Below are 19038 nucleotides of genomic sequence, written 5' to 3'. Positions count from 1 at the left end.
AAGTTTAATTTTGTCAAAATAACACTCTGACCCCTGGAAAGGTCAAGCTGGTGTGCCAGAAGGCTGAGGTCACCAGTAAGCCCCTTAGGCCCTGTAAAGTGAATATCTACCACACTTCTGAAAGAGGGCAGTAAGAATCCTGACTGGTGACCACTTGGCTCCTTTCATTCAGATTTTATCTTCGTGCAAGCAGTATGGGTTGGTGGGGACAGGGAGGGTGAATATCATGGAGTTACTCAAACAGACAGCACAGAGGTGGAGCCACAGCCTAGTTTCAATCCTGATCTGGGATGCAATCTGTGTGGAGTTCTTGCGTACACCCTGTGACCACGTGGGTGTCCTCCCTGTGCTCCAGTTTTCTCCCACATCCCAAAATGTGCAGGTTAATGTCAGTATCACAATCGGGATTATTATCACTGACATAAGTGGTGAGATTTGTTGTTTTGCAGCAGCAATGCATAACAATTAAAAAATTAGAAAAAGAATTACATTTTTTAATTAAATAAGTCGTGCAAAATGAGCAGAAATAGTGAGATTTGTGTTCATGGGTTGGATCATTGACCATTCAGAAATCTGATGGCGGAGGGGAAGAAGCTGTTCCTGAAACATTGAGTGTGTGTCTTCCGGCTCCTGTACCTCCTCTCCGGTAGTAATGAGAAGAGGCCATGTCCTTAATGATGGGTGCTGCCTTTTAAAGATGACCTCGATGCTGGGGAGGCTAGTGCCCATGATGGAGCTGGCTGATAGGCAAATAGTAAATTTGGCTGCTGTGAATTGTAAATCCTGAAGGTGGGAAGAATAAACACGAGATTCTGCAGATGCTGGAAATCCAGAGCAACACACACATAAATGCTGGAGGAACTCAGCAGGTAGGAAGCATCTACGGAGAGGAATAAACTGTCACCATTTTGGGCTGGGACCCTTCATCACGACAAATGAGTGATAATGATCAGCATAGATACAATGGACCGCAGGGCCTGTTCCCATTCTGTACCTCCCTATAAACACTTCTGGAGATCTGCATCCCCAGCCTTAAACTTGTCCCTCTTTGTTCAGGTTGAGAGAGATTTCACAGCTCGTACATTCACTCCAGTCCTCAGGGGGAAAAATGCCAATAAGTTTGAGACGTGAGGGCCCTGTTATTTGTGGGAAGTGGATGTGGAGACTGTGGGCAGTTTGTTTTGCACTCATATCCTGCAGGTCCTGCCAAACTAATGACTGGTCTGATCAATGTTCCTAGACTACAGGCAGCAGACTGAGCCACTTATAGATGGGTGGGCAGTTCGGATTGAGAATATTAAAATCAGATGCTTGGATCTCTGAGTCAGTGGAAGTCAGCTAGCACAGTTAATATGTGAGCGGCTTTTAAAAAATCTGGGCTCTTCCATTTTCCTGGAGTTCGTTGCCTTCAGCTCATTAGACTTTCAAAAAGCAAATTTTACTTGTATCTTTGGTTTAAATGGCCAATATATTTGAATCCAACACTTCCAGAAGTCGTGGAGTCTGAAGTTTTCAATTATGTTTCTCTATGACTGGTTTATTATTTTAAAGCTGGGATGATATATTAAGATAACATTCAGTAAAATGCAGGCAGTAGACAAATCCTTGCACAATCTAATCTCGTATACTGTGTGATGAAAGGGTTAAAACAGATCTTTTTACTCGGAATGGAGTTGTCCATTCACTGTACTGATAATGAGCAAGTTTGTTAGTTAAAGATAATTGGGGTGGCATGATAGCACAGAGGCTAGCACAGCACTTGACGGTACAGGAGACATGGGTTCAATTCCCACCGCCGCCTGTAAGGAGTTTGTACGCTCTCCCCATGACCACATGGGTTTCCTCCGGGAGCTCTGGTTTCCTCCCACAGTCCAAAGACCTACCGGTTGGTAGGTTAGTTGGTCATTTTAAATTGTCCCGTGATGAGGCTGGGGTTAAATCGAGCGTTGCTGAGCTGCGTGCCTGGAAAAGCCTAAATCTCAATGAATAAATAATAGCTCTTGATTCACAAGGTCCATGAGACCTTGAGGTGTACAGATGTAAGCCATTCAGGAAATGTTATACAACTTGTTTTTTTTTCCAAGAATGAAGAAAACCACTTCAGTTAGCAGAGTAATGCTTTGACTGATAAGATTTTTGCGAACAAGTGAGACTGGTTCAGTGGAAACGCAAAATCCACTCTAGACATCTATCATTAAGAAATTTAATTTTAGAATTGTAGCTGACTGGTGATATATATAGATTAGAAAATAAGTGTGGGCTTTCTCGATCATGAACAGTGCACAAGCTCATCGGGTATCTGTTGTCTGGCCAGAATCGTGATTGGTGCCAAGGACATTTTGGAGTCTCCAGGCCAGTTGTCAGAAATCAGAGTCCTCGACCAGCAGAAGGGCGAAAGACTTGCTGCTACTGTATTAATAATTCTGTACTCTATTTTAGATTTGTTGTTTTGTTAATCCTTTACGTCATTTAGTAGAAGGGTGTGGGACTTCTTTTATCATTTATTTTAGATTTAGTGTTTTATATATATCTTTGTTTCTTTTTCCTTATCTGCAATAAAAGACACTGCTTTCCTTGTACTGCAATAAAAGACACTGCTGCAGCTTGAGGGTGCTCGGAATCCTCAGAAGCTGCTTATCATTCCCTTACAACTGTTGCCTTGCTTATCTTGCAGGGCGTGGACCCTGGAGTGAGGGCACTAACGGAATCAGTGCTGAGACATGAGTCATTACAAAATTGATACATAGAGAAGCACGTTACTGAGAGTGTTGCTGTGCCAAGGACCTAGTGCACTCTCTGGCCCTCTCACGACTGGGGCCCGCGGTGAATCCCTGCTCTTCGCTGCTAATGGATTGTCCCACAGGGTGGGTGAGCAAGCATTCTCCGCGAGGACTGGTATTGGGTCGGGTCGGGTCAGGGAGCTTCATGAGGGCTCAGTGGTGAGATGTGGGGCTCAGGGCCACACCCCGTCAGATGGTGACTGTAGTAGTTGCTAGAGTCTCCCTCATCGCCTGTCTTTGGAGATAATCGGAGCTGCTTTCTTCCCCCTGAAGCAATAAGGCGCCATGATGTAAAGGCTATGGGGTGTTCACTTCCATCACTCATAATGTGTGACATGAATGCACTTCTACCATAGGAAGGGCAAAAGGTTTGCAATCTTGCTTTCTGGCTACTTTATCACAGATTGTATAAGGAATGAGATGGACATTGTAAAACTTGGGTTTGGCATTTTCATTTAATGCTGTTTTAGCCTTGATATGTTTGAGTTTTCCAATGCCATCCATGAACACTGCTGTGGCATCATCCAGTACCTTCCTTAATTTGCTTTCAGTTGACTCTATTGCAGGGGACGTGGCATGCAAATGGTGGATGGATCTTCAAACAAGTTGTAGTTGTCTCAGGCAATTTACACGTTACTCTTGGTTGGTGCAACTGTAACGAAACTCAATTTCCCTCGGGATCAGTAAAGTATGTCTGTCTGTCTGTCTGTCTGTCAATCATGCTCCACAATGCTGGCCTCCCTGTTTTTTACTACTTGCAAGCCCAATGTGGCTTGCTGGTTGTTGTATTTCACTGTTACAAATATCATTCCTATAGGAGTTATTTTTTCTCCAGTGTAAGTTCTTGGGTGGATATCTGCAAGCTTCAGTTCATTATCTCTGAATTGCCTTTCAAACTGATTTTGTTGAATGACTGAAACAGCCAAGCCAGTGTCCAAATTTATTTCAATTAATTTGTGGTTCACTTCTGCTGTAAGCTATATTGCTTGTTACTTGTTAGTTTTTGCATTTTAATTCTCAAGGCTACTCAGTCCTGTGTCACTCTCATCATTATCAGATTTTCTTTAGTGAGACGCAAACAAATGACATGTGCCATTCGTCTATCTTGCATATAACCCGTACTGAATTATGTAAACAAACAAAGAATGCTAAATCAAACAATATATTTACAATATTACTGGAATATTAAATACACCACACAAGGGGCAGAGATTCACCACCAGTCAACTACAAGGATTCACATGAGTTTCCCGGGATCCACGTTTCTGGCACAGAAGTGTCCAGCTCAAGCTAATGTCTTTTCGGAAGAGAGGATCAAGTATGCTATAATGACTTGGCACCCTATGATGTCGTGCTAAGTGGGGTACCAATGTACAGATGAATACACACTGGAGGAACTGTAGGTCAGGCAGCATCCATGGAGGGAAATGGATAGCTGGCGTTTCCGATCCACGCCAGTGGAATTGGAATTGTTTTATTATTGTCACGTGTACACAATGGAAAAACATATTTTTGCATGTCTTCCATACAGATCATAAGGTAGAATAATGGAAAAGCAATAAAGTCATCTGGACTGAAGGACAGAGGGGAGATGGCCATTATAAGGAGGTGGGGAGAAAAGGTGGAGCAAGAAATAAGTAAAGCTGTTTAATTCACATCCCTTCTCTTCTCAACTGTCTGGCACCTCCCCTCTGATGCCCCTTCTCCTGCTCCTTGGATCCTGGATTTCCTCACTTGTCGACCCCAGTCAGTTTGGATTGGTAAACAAAAATCTCCACAATCTCCATCAGTACAGGAGCACCACAGAGATGTGTACATAGCCCCCTACTCTACTCCCTTTACACCTATGACTGTGTAGATAAGTACAGCTCCAACACCATATACAAGTTTACTATTGTGGGCTGTATCAAAGGTGGTGATGAATCAGCGTACAGGAGGGAGACTGAAAACTTGGCTCAGTAGAGTAATAACAACAACCTCTCACTCGATGTCAATAGGACCAAGGAACTGATTGTAAATTATGGGAGAGGGAAACCAGAGGTCCATGAACCAGTACTCATCGGAGGAGCAGAGGTGGAGAGGGTCAGTAGCTTTAAATTCCTGGGTGTCACTATCTCAGAGGGCCTGTCCTGGACCCATCATATAAATATCATTGTGAAGAAAGCACGACAGTGCCTCTACATCCTCAGGAGATTTGGCACGTCATCAAAAACTTCGGCAAACTTCTATAGATGTATGGTGGAAAATGTGCTGACTGGCTACATTACAGCTTGGTATGGAAACACCAATGCCTTTAATCAGAAAATCCAACAAAAGGTAGTGGATTTGGCCCAGTACATCATGTGAAAACCCTCCCAGCCATTGAACACATCTACATGAAACGTTGCCGTAGAAAAGCAGCATCCATCATCAAAGGTCCTCACCACCCAGGCCATGCTCTTTTGTCAGGGCTGCCGGCAGGTAGAAGGCAGAAGAACTTCAGGACTCGTAGCACCGGGTTCAAAAATAGTTACTACCCCTCAACAATCAGGCTCTTCAACAAAATGGGATAGCTACACTCATTTAAGGACTCTGTTATATTGATGGTTATTATCTTGTTATTCCATGCTTGTTATTTTTTGCTGTTTATTTTATCTGCATTTGCATGGTTTGTTTACAGTTCCTGATGTCTACAGTTTACAGTTACTGCTCTATAGATTTGCTAAGCATGCCCACAGAGAAAGAATCTCCGGGCTGTGTGTGGTGACACATATGTACTCTGATAATAAATTTTACTTTGAACTTTCTTCCCTTTTCCCTTGATCCACTGTCCTCTCCTATCAGATTCCTCCTTCTGCAGCCCTTTACCTTGTCCACCTATCACCTCCCAGCTTCTCACCTCATCCCTCCACCCCCAACCACCCACTTGCCCCCTCACCTTTGTTTCACGTATCACCTTCCAGATTGTTGTTCCTCCCCTCCTGATTCTGGCTTCTTCCCTGGTTCCTTTCCGGTCCTGATGAAGGGTCTCAGCCTGAAATGTTTATTCCCCCAGATATTTGCTGTCTCAGCATTTTGTGTGCATTGCTCAGAAATCAAATGGTACGATGAGCAGGTACTTACAGTTCAGTACCCTGCTCAGTTATTTAGGAGTTAGCTATTTTGAAACTGTGCATTTCACAATTTTACTTTGCAAATTGCATGGTTTCAATTTAGTTAACTCTGAAATAGCTGAGCAAGGCACTAAATTCATGGATTGTTCCAGCTGGACTGTGAGCACTGGGCAGGCCCAAATACTGAATGGGGCTGAATTAAGGAAAAAAAAACGATTGAATATTTTATTTTTGAAAACTATCTACTCAAATCTGCCTAAGTAGGTAGATGGGATTTGATTTAACACTTCGCCTGAAATATGTCTCAGTAGTGCCTTGCTCTCTTCATACAGCACTGACTTGTTACCTTAAGTTATTTTGCAATAATTTGTTGACTCTACTGAATTGTCTTGTAATGACCATCTTAAGATAAATTTCCTGGATATGCTCAAAAGTAACTTCAGACAAAAATAATCAGGAGATATTCTTATCTTTTTTTCCTCTTTTGAGGCTTATTATAAGCAGCAAGGCCACTGGGCATCTAGTGTAGTCGGGGATCTAAGCACATGCTTGCTGCAGTAAGAGTACACAATGGATAAAAGAGTGTGTGGAATGCGGTGGGTATCAAAACTACCATTGTTAATTGTTTGACATTTGACCATCAATGAAGGTATTGTGGGAGCATTGGGAGGTGGGAGGTCCCATGGTGAAACATTCCAAAATAGGATAACACAGGAGCTGGTCCAGGCAGCAGCCATGACATATGATATTTTCAGTGTAATGATGAATGGATGAATTGAGCAGTTTCTGATTTAGATTATTAGCCAAGCAGGAAAATAACTTCCATTATTTTTGTTTCGTTAACTGAAATCAAAGAAATAAATGTTTCAAAATACTCTTAAATGCAAGCTATCAGCTTACCTTTTAGTGTAATGCTGTGGTAGCAGCAGCGACCAGGTATCAATTCCTGCCACTGTCTGTCAGGAGTTTATACGTACGTCCTCCCTGTGACTGCGTGGTTTTGCTCCACTTCCACTCCAAAGGTGTGTGGGTTATTTTTATTCAGTCAAAATTAAAATAAAATAAATAAAAATCTTGCAACACACATCAAAGTTGCTGGTGAACGCAGCAGGCCAGGCAGCATCTATAGGAAGAGGCGCAGTCGACGTTTCAGGCCGAGACCCTTCGTCTCGCCTGAAACGTCGACTGCGCCTCTTCCTATAGATGCTGCCTGGCCTGCTGCGTTCACCAGCAACTTTGATGTGTGTTGCTTGAATTTCCAGCATCTGCAGAATTCCTGTTGTTTGCGAAATAAAAATCTTGCTGTTTTTGTTCATCATCAACACCATTGAATCAGTCAAAATTTGCTCTCTTTATTGGTTTACCTTTTGAGCTTTCATTCACTCTAGCGATGAGAAACAGCATTACATGTACCTGAATATGGATTCTCGTTTCCTGCAAGTTTATTGCAGGAGGAATGCTAGATATTCTGTTTTTCATCAGAGGTTTTAATTCTTATTCACCAAAGAACCCGCTTCATTAAATAGCATGCTGACCTGTAATGCTTAAATATTGTAGTTTCACCAAATTACCTTTATTTCATTAGAGATAAAAACTCTGCTGAATCTAGACACAGAATTTATAAACTGTCAGGTTTCCATTACAGGAATAAATTATTTCAGATTAAGTTCAACATTATTCCCTTTTATGAGCTCATTAAAATTGGTTACGATTCCATACAAGTGGGTTCCCATGGGCAAACGTTTTCCTATTGGATCACATGATTATTTTTGGTGTACGAACTTTCATGAGAATACTCTGTTAAAATAATCTTTCGATGTGAAAGAAGGAGATTATCCTCAACTCCTTGCCACTCCTCTGCCACCTGAATCAAAGGAGTTGATTTAGTTGCATTTTAATCATAGTAATGTGAGGAATAGTGATTCAGGATTAAAGTTTGTACATGTGCACATCGAAACATAGAGTGAAATGCGTCATTTGTGTCAACAACTAATACCCCTGAGAGCGTGCTCGGGGCAGCCCACAAGTGTCGCCACATATTCCGGTGCCAATGTGGCGTGCCCACAGTGCTCTGCGGAACAATGCAGAACACAACAAACAACAAAACAACAACAGCAAAACAAATAGTAATCTGAGGCCTTGGGCTACATTCACTTAGTATGGTTTGTCCCAGTTCCATTACACCAACCAAGCCCCAGTAAGTGACCAGAAGATGATCATTACGAAGTTAACTCACTGCTCTGAATAATGTTTTAAAACATAGGTAGCCAGATTAAACGTTCTCTTGACTTTGGCTGAGCTGGCAAGACAATTGCTCACCTTGGAATGACCAGGAACTTGTCCTGTTTGTTTTTGGCCAGGAAAGGAAAGACGGAGCCCTGTTTATTTGTGCTTCATCGTAAGGATTTGGTCAATATCTGAATGTTTTCTCTGCTCATTACCAATCCATTGTGACTTGCTTTACTTCCACTTATCAAAGACCTTTAGAACTGTGAACTCATGAAATTTCTGCCTAATCTCTCTTCAATGGGAACAATGTCTGCTTATCCATCTCTCAATTCAGCTGAAATCCTCCATACTTGGCGCAGTGCCAGTAATTGCTGAGTATTCAGTCTCATTTTTACCGAGCAGATCGGATTGTTCCACTGCTTTCCATACAAGGGCATTGGTGCTTCCATACCAGGCTGTGATATACCAGTCTATATTCTCCAGCACACATCTATGGAAGTTTGTCGAAATTTTAGATGTCAAAAGGAATCCTCCCATTTCCTAAGGAAGTAGAAGTGCTGCTGTGCTTTATTTATGTTGCACTTGTGTGCTGGTCCCAGGACAGGTCCTCTGAAATGATAACATTGAGGAATTTAAAGTTGCTGACCCTCTACACCTCTGATCCTCTGATGAGGACTGGCTCATAGACCTCTTCCTTTCTTCTCCTGAAGTCATTATTCAGATGCTTGGTCTTGCTGACATGGAGGAAGAGGTTGTTGTTGTGGCACCACTCTGCCAGATTATCAATCTCCCTCCATTGGTCAATCAGCACCATTGATTCAGTCTACAACAGTGGTGTTGTCAGCACCCTTGAATATACCATTGGAGCTGTACTTGGCCACGAAGTCGTAAGTGTAACGCGCGTAGAGCAGGAGCTAAGCACACAGCCTTGTGGTGCACCTGTGCTGATGCAGAATGTAGAGGAAGTGTTGCCAATCTGAACTGACTGGGATCTGCAGGTGAAGAAATAGAGGATCCAATTGCACAAGGAGGAATTGAGAGCAAGATCTCGAAGCTTATTGATTCGTTTTGAGGGGACGATGGTATGAAATAACATGCAATAGTCAATAAAAAGCATCCTGATGTATGCATCTTTGCAGTGGAGATGTTCCAGGATTGCATGGAGAGCCAGTGAGATGGAATGATGCACCAGTAGGCAAATTGGAGCAGATCCAAGTTATTTCTTAGGTAGGAGTTGATCTGTTTCATCACCAGCTTCATCACTGTGGATGCAAATGCTACTGCATGATATTAATTGAGGCAGATTACCATGTTCTTCTTAGTATAAGTGAGATCTGCTTGAAGCAGGTGGGTACCTCAGACTGCTGAAGCTAGAGGTAAAGAATCTCAGTGGACACTCCAGCCAATTGATCTTTAGTTCTTGGCCAATACCCCGTCTGGGCTGGGCTGTCTTTGTAGGTTCACCCTCCCGAAGGATGCTCTCATGTCGGCCTCAGAGACTGACATCCCAGGGTCTTCGGGGGCTGTGGGAGTTTGCGATGGTTTTTCCATGTTTTAACGGTCAATGCAAGCATCGAAGACATTAAGCTCATCTGGGGGCAAAGCCCTGTTGCATCTGTGTCACTTGATTTTACTTTGTGAAAGGAAATAGTATTCAAGCCCTGCCACAACTGTCGAGCATCCTCTGTTGAATCAAGGGTAGTCCGGAATCGTCACTTTGCCCGTGAGATGGCTTTCCAGAGACTGTACCTCACTTGGTCGCCAGACTGGAATGCCTCTGATCTGGCCCTCAGCAGATTGCAGATCTCATGCTTCATCCAGGGTTTCTGGTTGGAGAAGACACTGAATGATTTTGTGGGGACATACTCGTCTACAACTGTTTTAATGAGGTCCGTGACAACCGTGGTGTATTCATTCAGATCCACAGATGAGCCATTGAACAGGACTCAATCCACAGCCTGGGTGACTGCAGTGAGAGTAATTCAAAAGAGATGTATATTGTACGTAACCTCACCCCCACCTTCCACCAAAGCATCGCCGTGGTTTGCTGGTGCCACCTTGCCAACCTGGAACACAGGAAATGCAACAAAAAGAAACAATATATAATAATGTGAAATAGAGGAAAGCTGTTTTTTTTTCCTCCATTGAAGGAAGAGTACCTTTAAACACTGTTTGGAGAAACTTTTGGTGTGTGTGGGGGGAATGGGCGTTTCTATTGCAAGGGCACTAGTATGGAAGTGTGGCATGAAATGGAAAGGAGTAAATACTATTTTGCTTCATGGATGGTAAAAATTTAAAAGAGAATAGTGCAGCCTTGTATAATTTCTACTGAATGATCTAGTGAAGGAACTTCCTGCTTGTAATCCACAACATGTAATACTTTTACAGGGAGTCTGCTGGTTTTGGGGTTCAGAGCAGGTTCAGATTCAGATTTATTTATCAGATGTACATTGAAGCACACAGTGAAATGGGCCGTTTGTGTTAACAACCAACACATCCAGCAGTAGGCTGGGGAAAGCCCACAGGTGTCACCACACATTCACAGAACACAACTAAACAAAACAAAACAAAACACAACAAGCAACAACAGTGAAACAAGCTCTGATCCTCCCTCCCACCCACGCACAAGCACGGTCCTCCAACCCCAGCACAGACCAACCTCAGCCCCCAGCAGACTTGTAGATTCGCAGAATCTGGCCTTCGACTTCCCCAGCAGATTTGGGGTTCCAGCGCACGAGTCTCGGCTTCTAGACTTCTGATTGACCTTCGGGCTTTGATGTTCGATAGCAACCTAAGATTTGCCAATGATGATGAACGAGGACCCTGGAATGATAACCATGAACGCTGGGCCTCGAACACCCAACTCACCCTGACAGGACATGAACACTTTCAAATCTCTTACTAGCTCTTCTTTCAGTTAGTCCTGACGAAGGGTCTCGGCCCGAAACGTCGACTGTACCTCTTCCTAGAGATGCTGCCTGGCCTGCTGCATTCACCAGCAACTTTTATGTGTGTTACTAGGCATCAAACTCTGGTCTTGCCAATTTGCATACCTAGGGGTTACCATCACTTGTGCTCCCCACCCTTATGGAAGTTTGATTCCCCAATACACTAATGATTCCTGGTCTGCTAGCAGACCCAGAAGTGATTGCCAATGGGAATATATCCTCTCTCAAAAGAAACTGTCCTTCATTGGAACATTATTAGGAGAAGACAGTTATCAGAAAAGTGCTGCATTCAATGGTACTGATCCAAGATCCCTTGTTCTGAGCTGCCAAGATCAGGTTGGGGGTGAGGAGAGGTAGCATATTGAAGAAAGGCATTCTAGGAGCCAGAATTTTCCCATTTCTCCATTGGACTGATGGTACAGTACCAGGAACCTGGGTTGAGTTCTCACCACTGTCTGTAAGAAACTTGTATGTTCTCCTTGAAACCACGTGGATTTCCTCTGGGTGCTCTGGTTTCCTCCCACCTTACAAAGACGTACAGGTTAGTAGGTTAATTGGTCCATGGGGGTCGTTGTCAGTGCGGAGTCTTAAGGCCAGAAGGGGCTGTTACCATGCTGTATCTCTGAATTTAAAACAAAATCATTGTCTACTGAAGTAAATCGATTCACCAGAATGTGATTTAACAATGAAGTCTGGATGCAGGTATCTTTGTGAAGCACACACCTTCTTCAGTCTTATTCCATGCCAGGAAATATTCAGGGTCTGGGGCTGCAGAAGCCCTTTAGAAGCTACTTTGTACGTGTGAAAATAAGGAAGGTTGGTGAGTAAGGCTTAGTTTGTTATTGAAAGACAGTATGTTCCCAACTCACTCTTCACAAACGTGAGTCATTCACTTCATTAGGTAATGAAAAATATTAAGTATTTATCTTATTTCTTGGTATTTAAAGTGAAATTACTGTTGATAATGATGAATGTGAAAACACGGTGCAGTATTGTTGTAGTAACCTGCTAGGTTCACTAATGTCCTTCAGGGAGGAAGTCTGTTGTCCTTGCACCGTCCATGACTTAAGGCTTGGAATAAGGCTGAACTCTGAAGTGATTTAGCAAGTCACTCATTTGTATTGTCGTTAAAACAATGAAAGGGCAAAAGCAAAAAGTAAGGCAGACCCAGGCATCAATTTCAGATATGTTCCCTGCCCATACAAGGTCCTCCTTACAAACATCTGGGACTGGAGCTAAACTGGTCATGCAATACCTGATATTGTACTCACAGAATTCAGATGTGTGTAATATGCCATTCCTCCATTACACTCCCTGGGAATGCCACATCCTGCTGAACTGGTCCATCAGAGGAAGAGGCATAGGGAGGTACAGAGAGGAGGGGGTAGCCTGGGTGTCATCAGAATCAGAATCAGGTTCATTATCACCGGCATGTGTCAGGACATTTGTTGTCATGCGGCACCAGTACAATGCATACATAATAATCAAAATCCAAGCTCCTGTACCTCCTTCCTGATGGTAGCAATGAAAAGAGGACAGGTCCTGGACCATGGGTGTCCTTGATATTGGATGACACCTTTTTGCGGCTTGGCTTCTTGAAGATGTCCTGGACGCTGTGCCATCCCATGCCCACACTTTGGAAGGTCTGATCACCTGGCTGTACTTCTGCTAGCTGAGTATAGGCAGAGATTGATGACCACAGCACCAAGAGGACCAAGAAGGTATGAACTGCAGCTGGAGTTAATGTAGTCTCCTGGCTTCAGGTAAAACATGGATAAGGAATCATCCTCCTCCTCCTCCTGCAGTGATAGAGGCAGATTTATTCAGGATATTTAAGAAACTCTTAGATAGGCATGTAGATGATAGAAAAATTGAGGGTAATGTCGAAGGGAATGGTTATAACTTAAGTTAAAAGGTCAGTACAATATTATGGGCCAAAGGGCCTGAAGTACGCTGTGATGTTCCATGTTCAATGTTCAGCATACTGTTATTTTTTCTATTTTGCCTCAAGGTACTTATGTATGAAATGATTTGTCTGGGTAGCATGCAAATAAAGTTTTTCACTGTATCTCAGTATACATAACAATAATAAATATATTCCAATATCATCTCTGACTTAGCATGTCTTAGTATCTCCTAACACATCAGGTTTTGTTTTCTAACACCAAGTAGCATTGACTCGTACAACACAGAAACAGGCTGTTCAGCTCATCATATCCGTACTAGCAATCAGATACCCATCCACTCTAATTCTGTTTGGTCCCTGGCCTTCTCTGCCTTAACGATTCCGGTGCATGTAAAATGTAAATATTCATCTTAGGTACTTTTGGGAGATTACATGCCCAATGTGGTAATGTTGCAAGTTGTTTATTGTGTACAGTGTGCTGGTGACTGTATTAAGATTCCTCCTGTCTAACTGTTTCAGACTGCAAGTTCCGTTGCCACTACCGCTGCCGACCCCTGATCCAGCTCGACTGCAACCGGCCAAAGATCAAAACGTTGAACCTTGTGGACGGCACAGAACAGGCGCTCGAGCAGGACACCAATGTGGTAGGGATCGTACAACTTCCTGGTAATAGGAGCCTGTGGAGGGCAAGGGGAGGAATGCAGGAGGGTAGGATTCCCCGGGGACAGCTGGTGCAAGGCAGGTTTATGCAAGACACTAACAGCACTATGGTAATGACGCAGATAATTGTAGTTTATTTGATACCCTTACATAAAGTGGTGTGAAACCTGCTTGTGCTACTCCCAGTGCCTATCCTTCCAAGCTCAGTGACAACCATGTTTCAGGTCACAGTTACAGCCAGAGTGACTTTGTCAGCACCAGGCAATCAGCACCCTCAAGCCTGCCCGCTATAATAGGACACAAAATCTGATTATACTTATGTGATGTAATTATAAGAAAATGAACCCTGTTAACCCTTACCCTTCTGAATAATCAGACACTCTCTACCATTACAAATTAACTCTCACCCCTCTGAACAAAGAAGCTCTTCAAATACTTGTGTCTAATCTTGTCAATTAAGTGATAGCCTTGATGATACTGTCAGAAGCTGACCTTTGAATCTGAGTGAGGCTCCTTCATAAGAAATAGGAGCAGGAGTAGGCCATCTGGCCCGTCGAGCTTGTTCTGCAATCCAATAAGATCATGGCTGATCTGTCTGTGGACTCAGTTCCACATACCTTCTTTCTTCCCATAAACTTTTAATTTCCCTGTAATGCAAAAATCTTTTTAACTGTGTCTTAAATAGATTTAATGAGATAACTTGTGTATTTAATATTTCAGTAATATGGTAAATTGTTTGAATAAGCATTCTTTGTTTAAATAATTCATTATGTAAAAGTATGTGAACGGCATACGTTATTATGCCACCATAAGTATGCGCTGCGCTGCGCTACAAGTAAGAATGAAGTCGACACATTTATCACCAGGCTCCCATATTTTTCTTTCCATTCATTTTTGGAGTTTCAAAACATAACTGTGGTGACAAGTAAGTTTTAAAATGACCTGTGACAACTTCCTACCTGTTAAAGCACACCAAGACGTTTGAGTTAAAGAATAAGTGCAACGTGCTTTCTTCACAAAAGGACAGAAATAGTTGAGTAAAAAACAAAGCATGGCACTTTTTTTGTTCACAAGGGGAGAAGATGGGAGAATTTTTAAAAAGGCAAAAATGGATGAAATTCCGGGGTTCATAAACAGTGAGTATGGAGGGATAATCTAATTTTTTTAAAAAAGAGCAGAAATGGCTGGCTACCTCAGAAAGAGAGATGTGTTCAATTGCACAACAGATAACTGGATATTTTGTACTGAGTAAATTGCGTAGTATTTTGAAGCAATTGAGCTGGTCAGTGTAATGTGAGTGTCAGTTTTGCTGAATGTATTGGGTGGAAAGGCATACAATTTGCTTTGATGTTTAACTGCTCCAATGAAACCAGCTGAAATAAGCTTTGCTGATACTGTGAATATAATGTAGGAACACTTCAGATTTCATAAGTAGAGTCAAAAGGAAGGGGAGTTCATTACAACTTATGTGGATGAATTAAAGATTCAATTGATAATTGAGCAATGTCAGTTCAACGACGGGCTTAATGATGCACTGAGAGATTATTTAATTTGTGGAATCTTACAAGAAAGCATTCAGAAACAGCTTCTAAGTGAAGCACAACTCACATTTAAAGGAGCAGTTGAATTTGCTGTATGAATGGAAGCATCAGCTGGAGAACCAATTCAGTTGCAGTCAGAATGAAAGGGAATGTGAACAAAATGGCATTGTCTAAACAGAAACCTTCCTGGCTGAACAAATTGCATTTCCATTGTGGCATGGGCTCACATACACCAGACCAATATAGATTTAAAGGCGAGACTTACAGAGAATGCAACAAAGTAGTATGCAGACAAAGGGCATTTTGGGCAAACAAAAATAAATGGACCAGAGAGGGAAGAGAAAAAGATAAAAAGTCAAGTTGCAGTTTCAAAAAGAGCACTAATCCACGTGCTGTTGATGGAAAAATCTGACAATGATGAGAGTGACACAGGACTGAGATTTATAATGTGAAAATTAACGAGAGACAAGCAAGATGGCTTACACCAGAAGTGAATGGCAAATTAATTAAAATGTAATTGGACACTGGCTCAGCTTTTTCAGTCATTTCCACAAAATGAGTTTGAATGGTAATTGAAAGATACTGAACTGAAGCCTGCAGACATCGAAATAAGAACTTGTACTAGAGAAAAGTTAACCCCTGTGAAAATGACATTCATAACAGTGAAATACAACAACCAACAAGCCTGAGCTTATATATGGGAAAAACAGGGGGGCCAGCATTGTGGGCCCATGACTGGCTGAGACAAGTACAACTTGATAGGAAATCCATTGACCATTTGCATGCCACATCCCCTGTAACAGAGTCAACTGAAAGCGAATTAAGGAAGGTACCGGATAAGGCCACATCCTTCCAAACCCTAGGATGGCATTGGAAACTCAAACATTTCAAGTGTGAAATAGTGTTAAATTAAAATGCAACACCCAAGTTTTAAAAAGCCCTTCCAGTTCCTTATACCATCCGTGATAAATTAGCCAGTGAGCTAGATCGCATGGAGGCAGAAGGAATTCTTTCCAAGGTTGAGTGGAGCATATGGGTAATGCCGGTGGTCCCAGTAGCCAGGAGAAATAGGTCTGATAGGATCTGTGATGATTTTAAGATTACCGTCAACCCAGTACTGAAAGTAGATCAATACCCTCTGCTCAGGATAGAGGATATCTTTTCAAACATTTCTGGAGGGAAACACTTCGGCAAAGTGGAATTAGCTGAGGCCTACCTGTAGATGGAGATGGAAGAAGAGTAAAAAGTGTTTCTCACTATAAACAGTTACAATGGCTTTATCACTATTCTAGGCTTAATTTAACGTGGCATCTGCCCTTGTACACTGGCACAAAGCTGTGGACCAGGTGCAGCAGAAATGCCCAGGGTCTCAATTGTTCCTGGATGACGCTATTGTTACCAGATCTCCAAAATCATAAGACAGTGTTGAGAAGATTATGAGATTATGGGCTCAGAGCATGACGCTGCAAGTGTTAATTCGTTAAACTAAGCATCACCTACTCTGGTCACACTATTGACGCACAAAGATTACACAAATGCGCTGAGAAAATTCAAGCAGTGGTGGTTGCCTTGAGGCCAAAACACGTATCACAGTTGTGGTCCTTGTTAGGGTCTGTCAGTTACTATAACAGGTTCCTGCCAAACCTGGCTACTGTGCTTCACCCCTTGAACTCATGACTACAGGTCAGGAAGAATGGGCAATGGACAACGTAATATGAGGTGGCTTTCCAAAAAGGCAAAGGAAGTGGTGACGTCAGTCACTGTACTCACACATTATGATCCACGTCATCCAGTGAAGTTTACCTGTGACAACTCACCTTATGGTCTAGGTGCAGTCACCCCATAGCCTTTGAACCCCTTACCACTGCAGTGAAACATTATGCACAGATTGACAGAGGGGCCTTGATTCTGGTTTTGGTTGTAAAAAATTTCAATCAGTACTTGTATGGGAGAGAGTTTACTGTCATTACTGATCATCAACCATTGGTGTCCATTTTTGTATGCATAGAAGGGTGTTCCACTAACAGTTGCATCATGAATACAGAGATGGGCTCTGTTTCTTGCAAGACACAATTACAAAATTGAATTCAAGAGGATCACTAAAAGTGGAAATGCTGATGGATTGTCCAAGTTACCATTAAAAAGTTAAATACCTGAAAAATTTGCAAAAGAGGACACTCCTCTTGACATATTCTCAGTAATGCAAATTGAAAAACTCCTGACTGCTGCAGAGATAATCCAAAGGGAAACTAGAAAAGACCCCACACTGTCTCAGGTCTACATGACCACCAAAAATGACAGGTACGTGCAGCTGAAATTCCAGCTCCCCCATTTTTACCAGCACCGGAATGAACTTCCCCTTGACAGGAGTTACCTTCTGTGGTGATTGAGAGTTGTTGTTCCATGCAAGCTGAGAACAAAAGTGTTGGAGGAACTACATTCTGATCATCTTGGCATGGTCAAAATGAAAGTGTTAGCTCAAAGCTTTGTCTATGACGTATCAGCAGAGCGAGCAGCCAACCACGCTCTGTTTGGGTTGCCAACGCGTTCAAAAGATGCCAAGAGCAGCACCTCTCCATCCCTGGGAATGACCTGCATTGCCCTGGCATTGTATTCATGTGGATTTTGCCAGACCATTCATGGGCACAAATTTCTTGGTAATAGTGGATGAAGCTACAGAAGTGTTCCCAATAACCCCACTACAGCTTTGCACACAGCTGATATGTTGAGAAGCTTCTTCTCAAGTACAGGTGTTCAAGAACACTTAGTCAGCGACAACAGACCGCAGTTTGTCGCAGAACAGTTTCAGCCATTCCCAAAAGTGAATAGAATAAGACATATTACATCTGCAATGTACCACCCAGCTATAAATGGCTTGGCAGAAAGATTTGTCCAGAGTCTGAAGAACGCACTATGAGCAATGTCAGCAGAACACGCTTCGCTAACACTGAATCAGAAGCTTGCCAATTTCCTCCTTGCATATCGCAACACAGCACGCTCCACAGCCAACAACTCCTTAGTTTTCCCTTGTGCTCGTGCTTGGATCTCCTCAAACCCAATTTTAGAAGGATTATGCAGAACGAACAACTTTCCTGCCTCCATTTTATCTATCCTTTTCAGAATTTTATATAAGATCTCCTTTCATTCTCTGAATTCCAGCAAGTATAATCAAAGGCAGCTCAACCTCTACACTACTTCCAATGCTAATGTATCTTGCCTGAACTAAAGAGACCAGAAATGCATGCATTACTCCAGGTGCCATCTCACCAGTACCTTCATGAGGAACTCTGCAGGTGCTGGAAATCCAAGCAACACACAAAATGCTGGAGGAACTCAGCAGGCCAGGCAGCTTCTATGGAAAAGACTGTTTACTTTTTTCCATAGTTGCTGCCTGTGCTGCTGAGTTCTTCCAGTATTTTGTGTGTGTTGCTCATCAATACCTTTGTACAGTTGCAACATAATCTCCCTGGCAGTGCCTCTGGCAATGAAGGCCAACATTCCATTTGTCTTCTTGATAATCGGTAACACATGTGAACCAAACTTTTGTGGTTCATGCACAAGTATTCCCATGTCCCTCTGCACAACTTCATAGTGCAATCTTTCACAATTTAAATAATAATTTGATCTTCTATTTCTCTGCCCAAGTGGATGATCTCACAGTTATCAACATTGTAATTCGATCTGACAGACCCTTGCCCATTCACTTAACCTGTCTATATATCTCTGCAGACTCCCTGCATCCGCTTGGGCAATTTGCTTTTCCATTCATTTTAGCAAAGTTGGATGAGCAGCATTCAGTCCCCTCTTCCAAACCGTTAATGTATTGTGAGCAGTTGTGGGCCCAGCACTGTCTGCTGTGGTGCTCTGCTCGCCACTGATGGC

General features: G+C 42.6%; 1 protein-coding gene across 2 annotated transcripts in view; it reads left to right on the top strand.

Moving 5' to 3' along the window:
• The window catches only part of rassf1 (Ras association domain family member 1), a 121295-nt gene that overhangs the window by 66364 nt on the left and 35893 nt on the right, over positions 1-19038 (top strand). For both annotated transcript variants that reach the window (XM_063067850.1, XM_063067849.1), the window contains exon 2: positions 13475-13599. In XM_063067850.1, the coding sequence (XP_062923920.1) occupies positions 13475-13599 (125 nt within the window). The remainder of the gene's footprint in view (positions 1-13474; positions 13600-19038) is intronic.

The sequence above is a fragment of the Mobula hypostoma genome, chromosome 15, assembly GCF_963921235.1.
Source record: "Mobula hypostoma chromosome 15, sMobHyp1.1, whole genome shotgun sequence".
Taxonomy (NCBI): Eukaryota; Metazoa; Chordata; class Chondrichthyes; order Myliobatiformes; family Myliobatidae; genus Mobula; species Mobula hypostoma.
The sequence above is the reverse complement of the archived record's forward strand: the minus strand, read 5'-3'. Positions and strand labels throughout refer to the sequence as shown.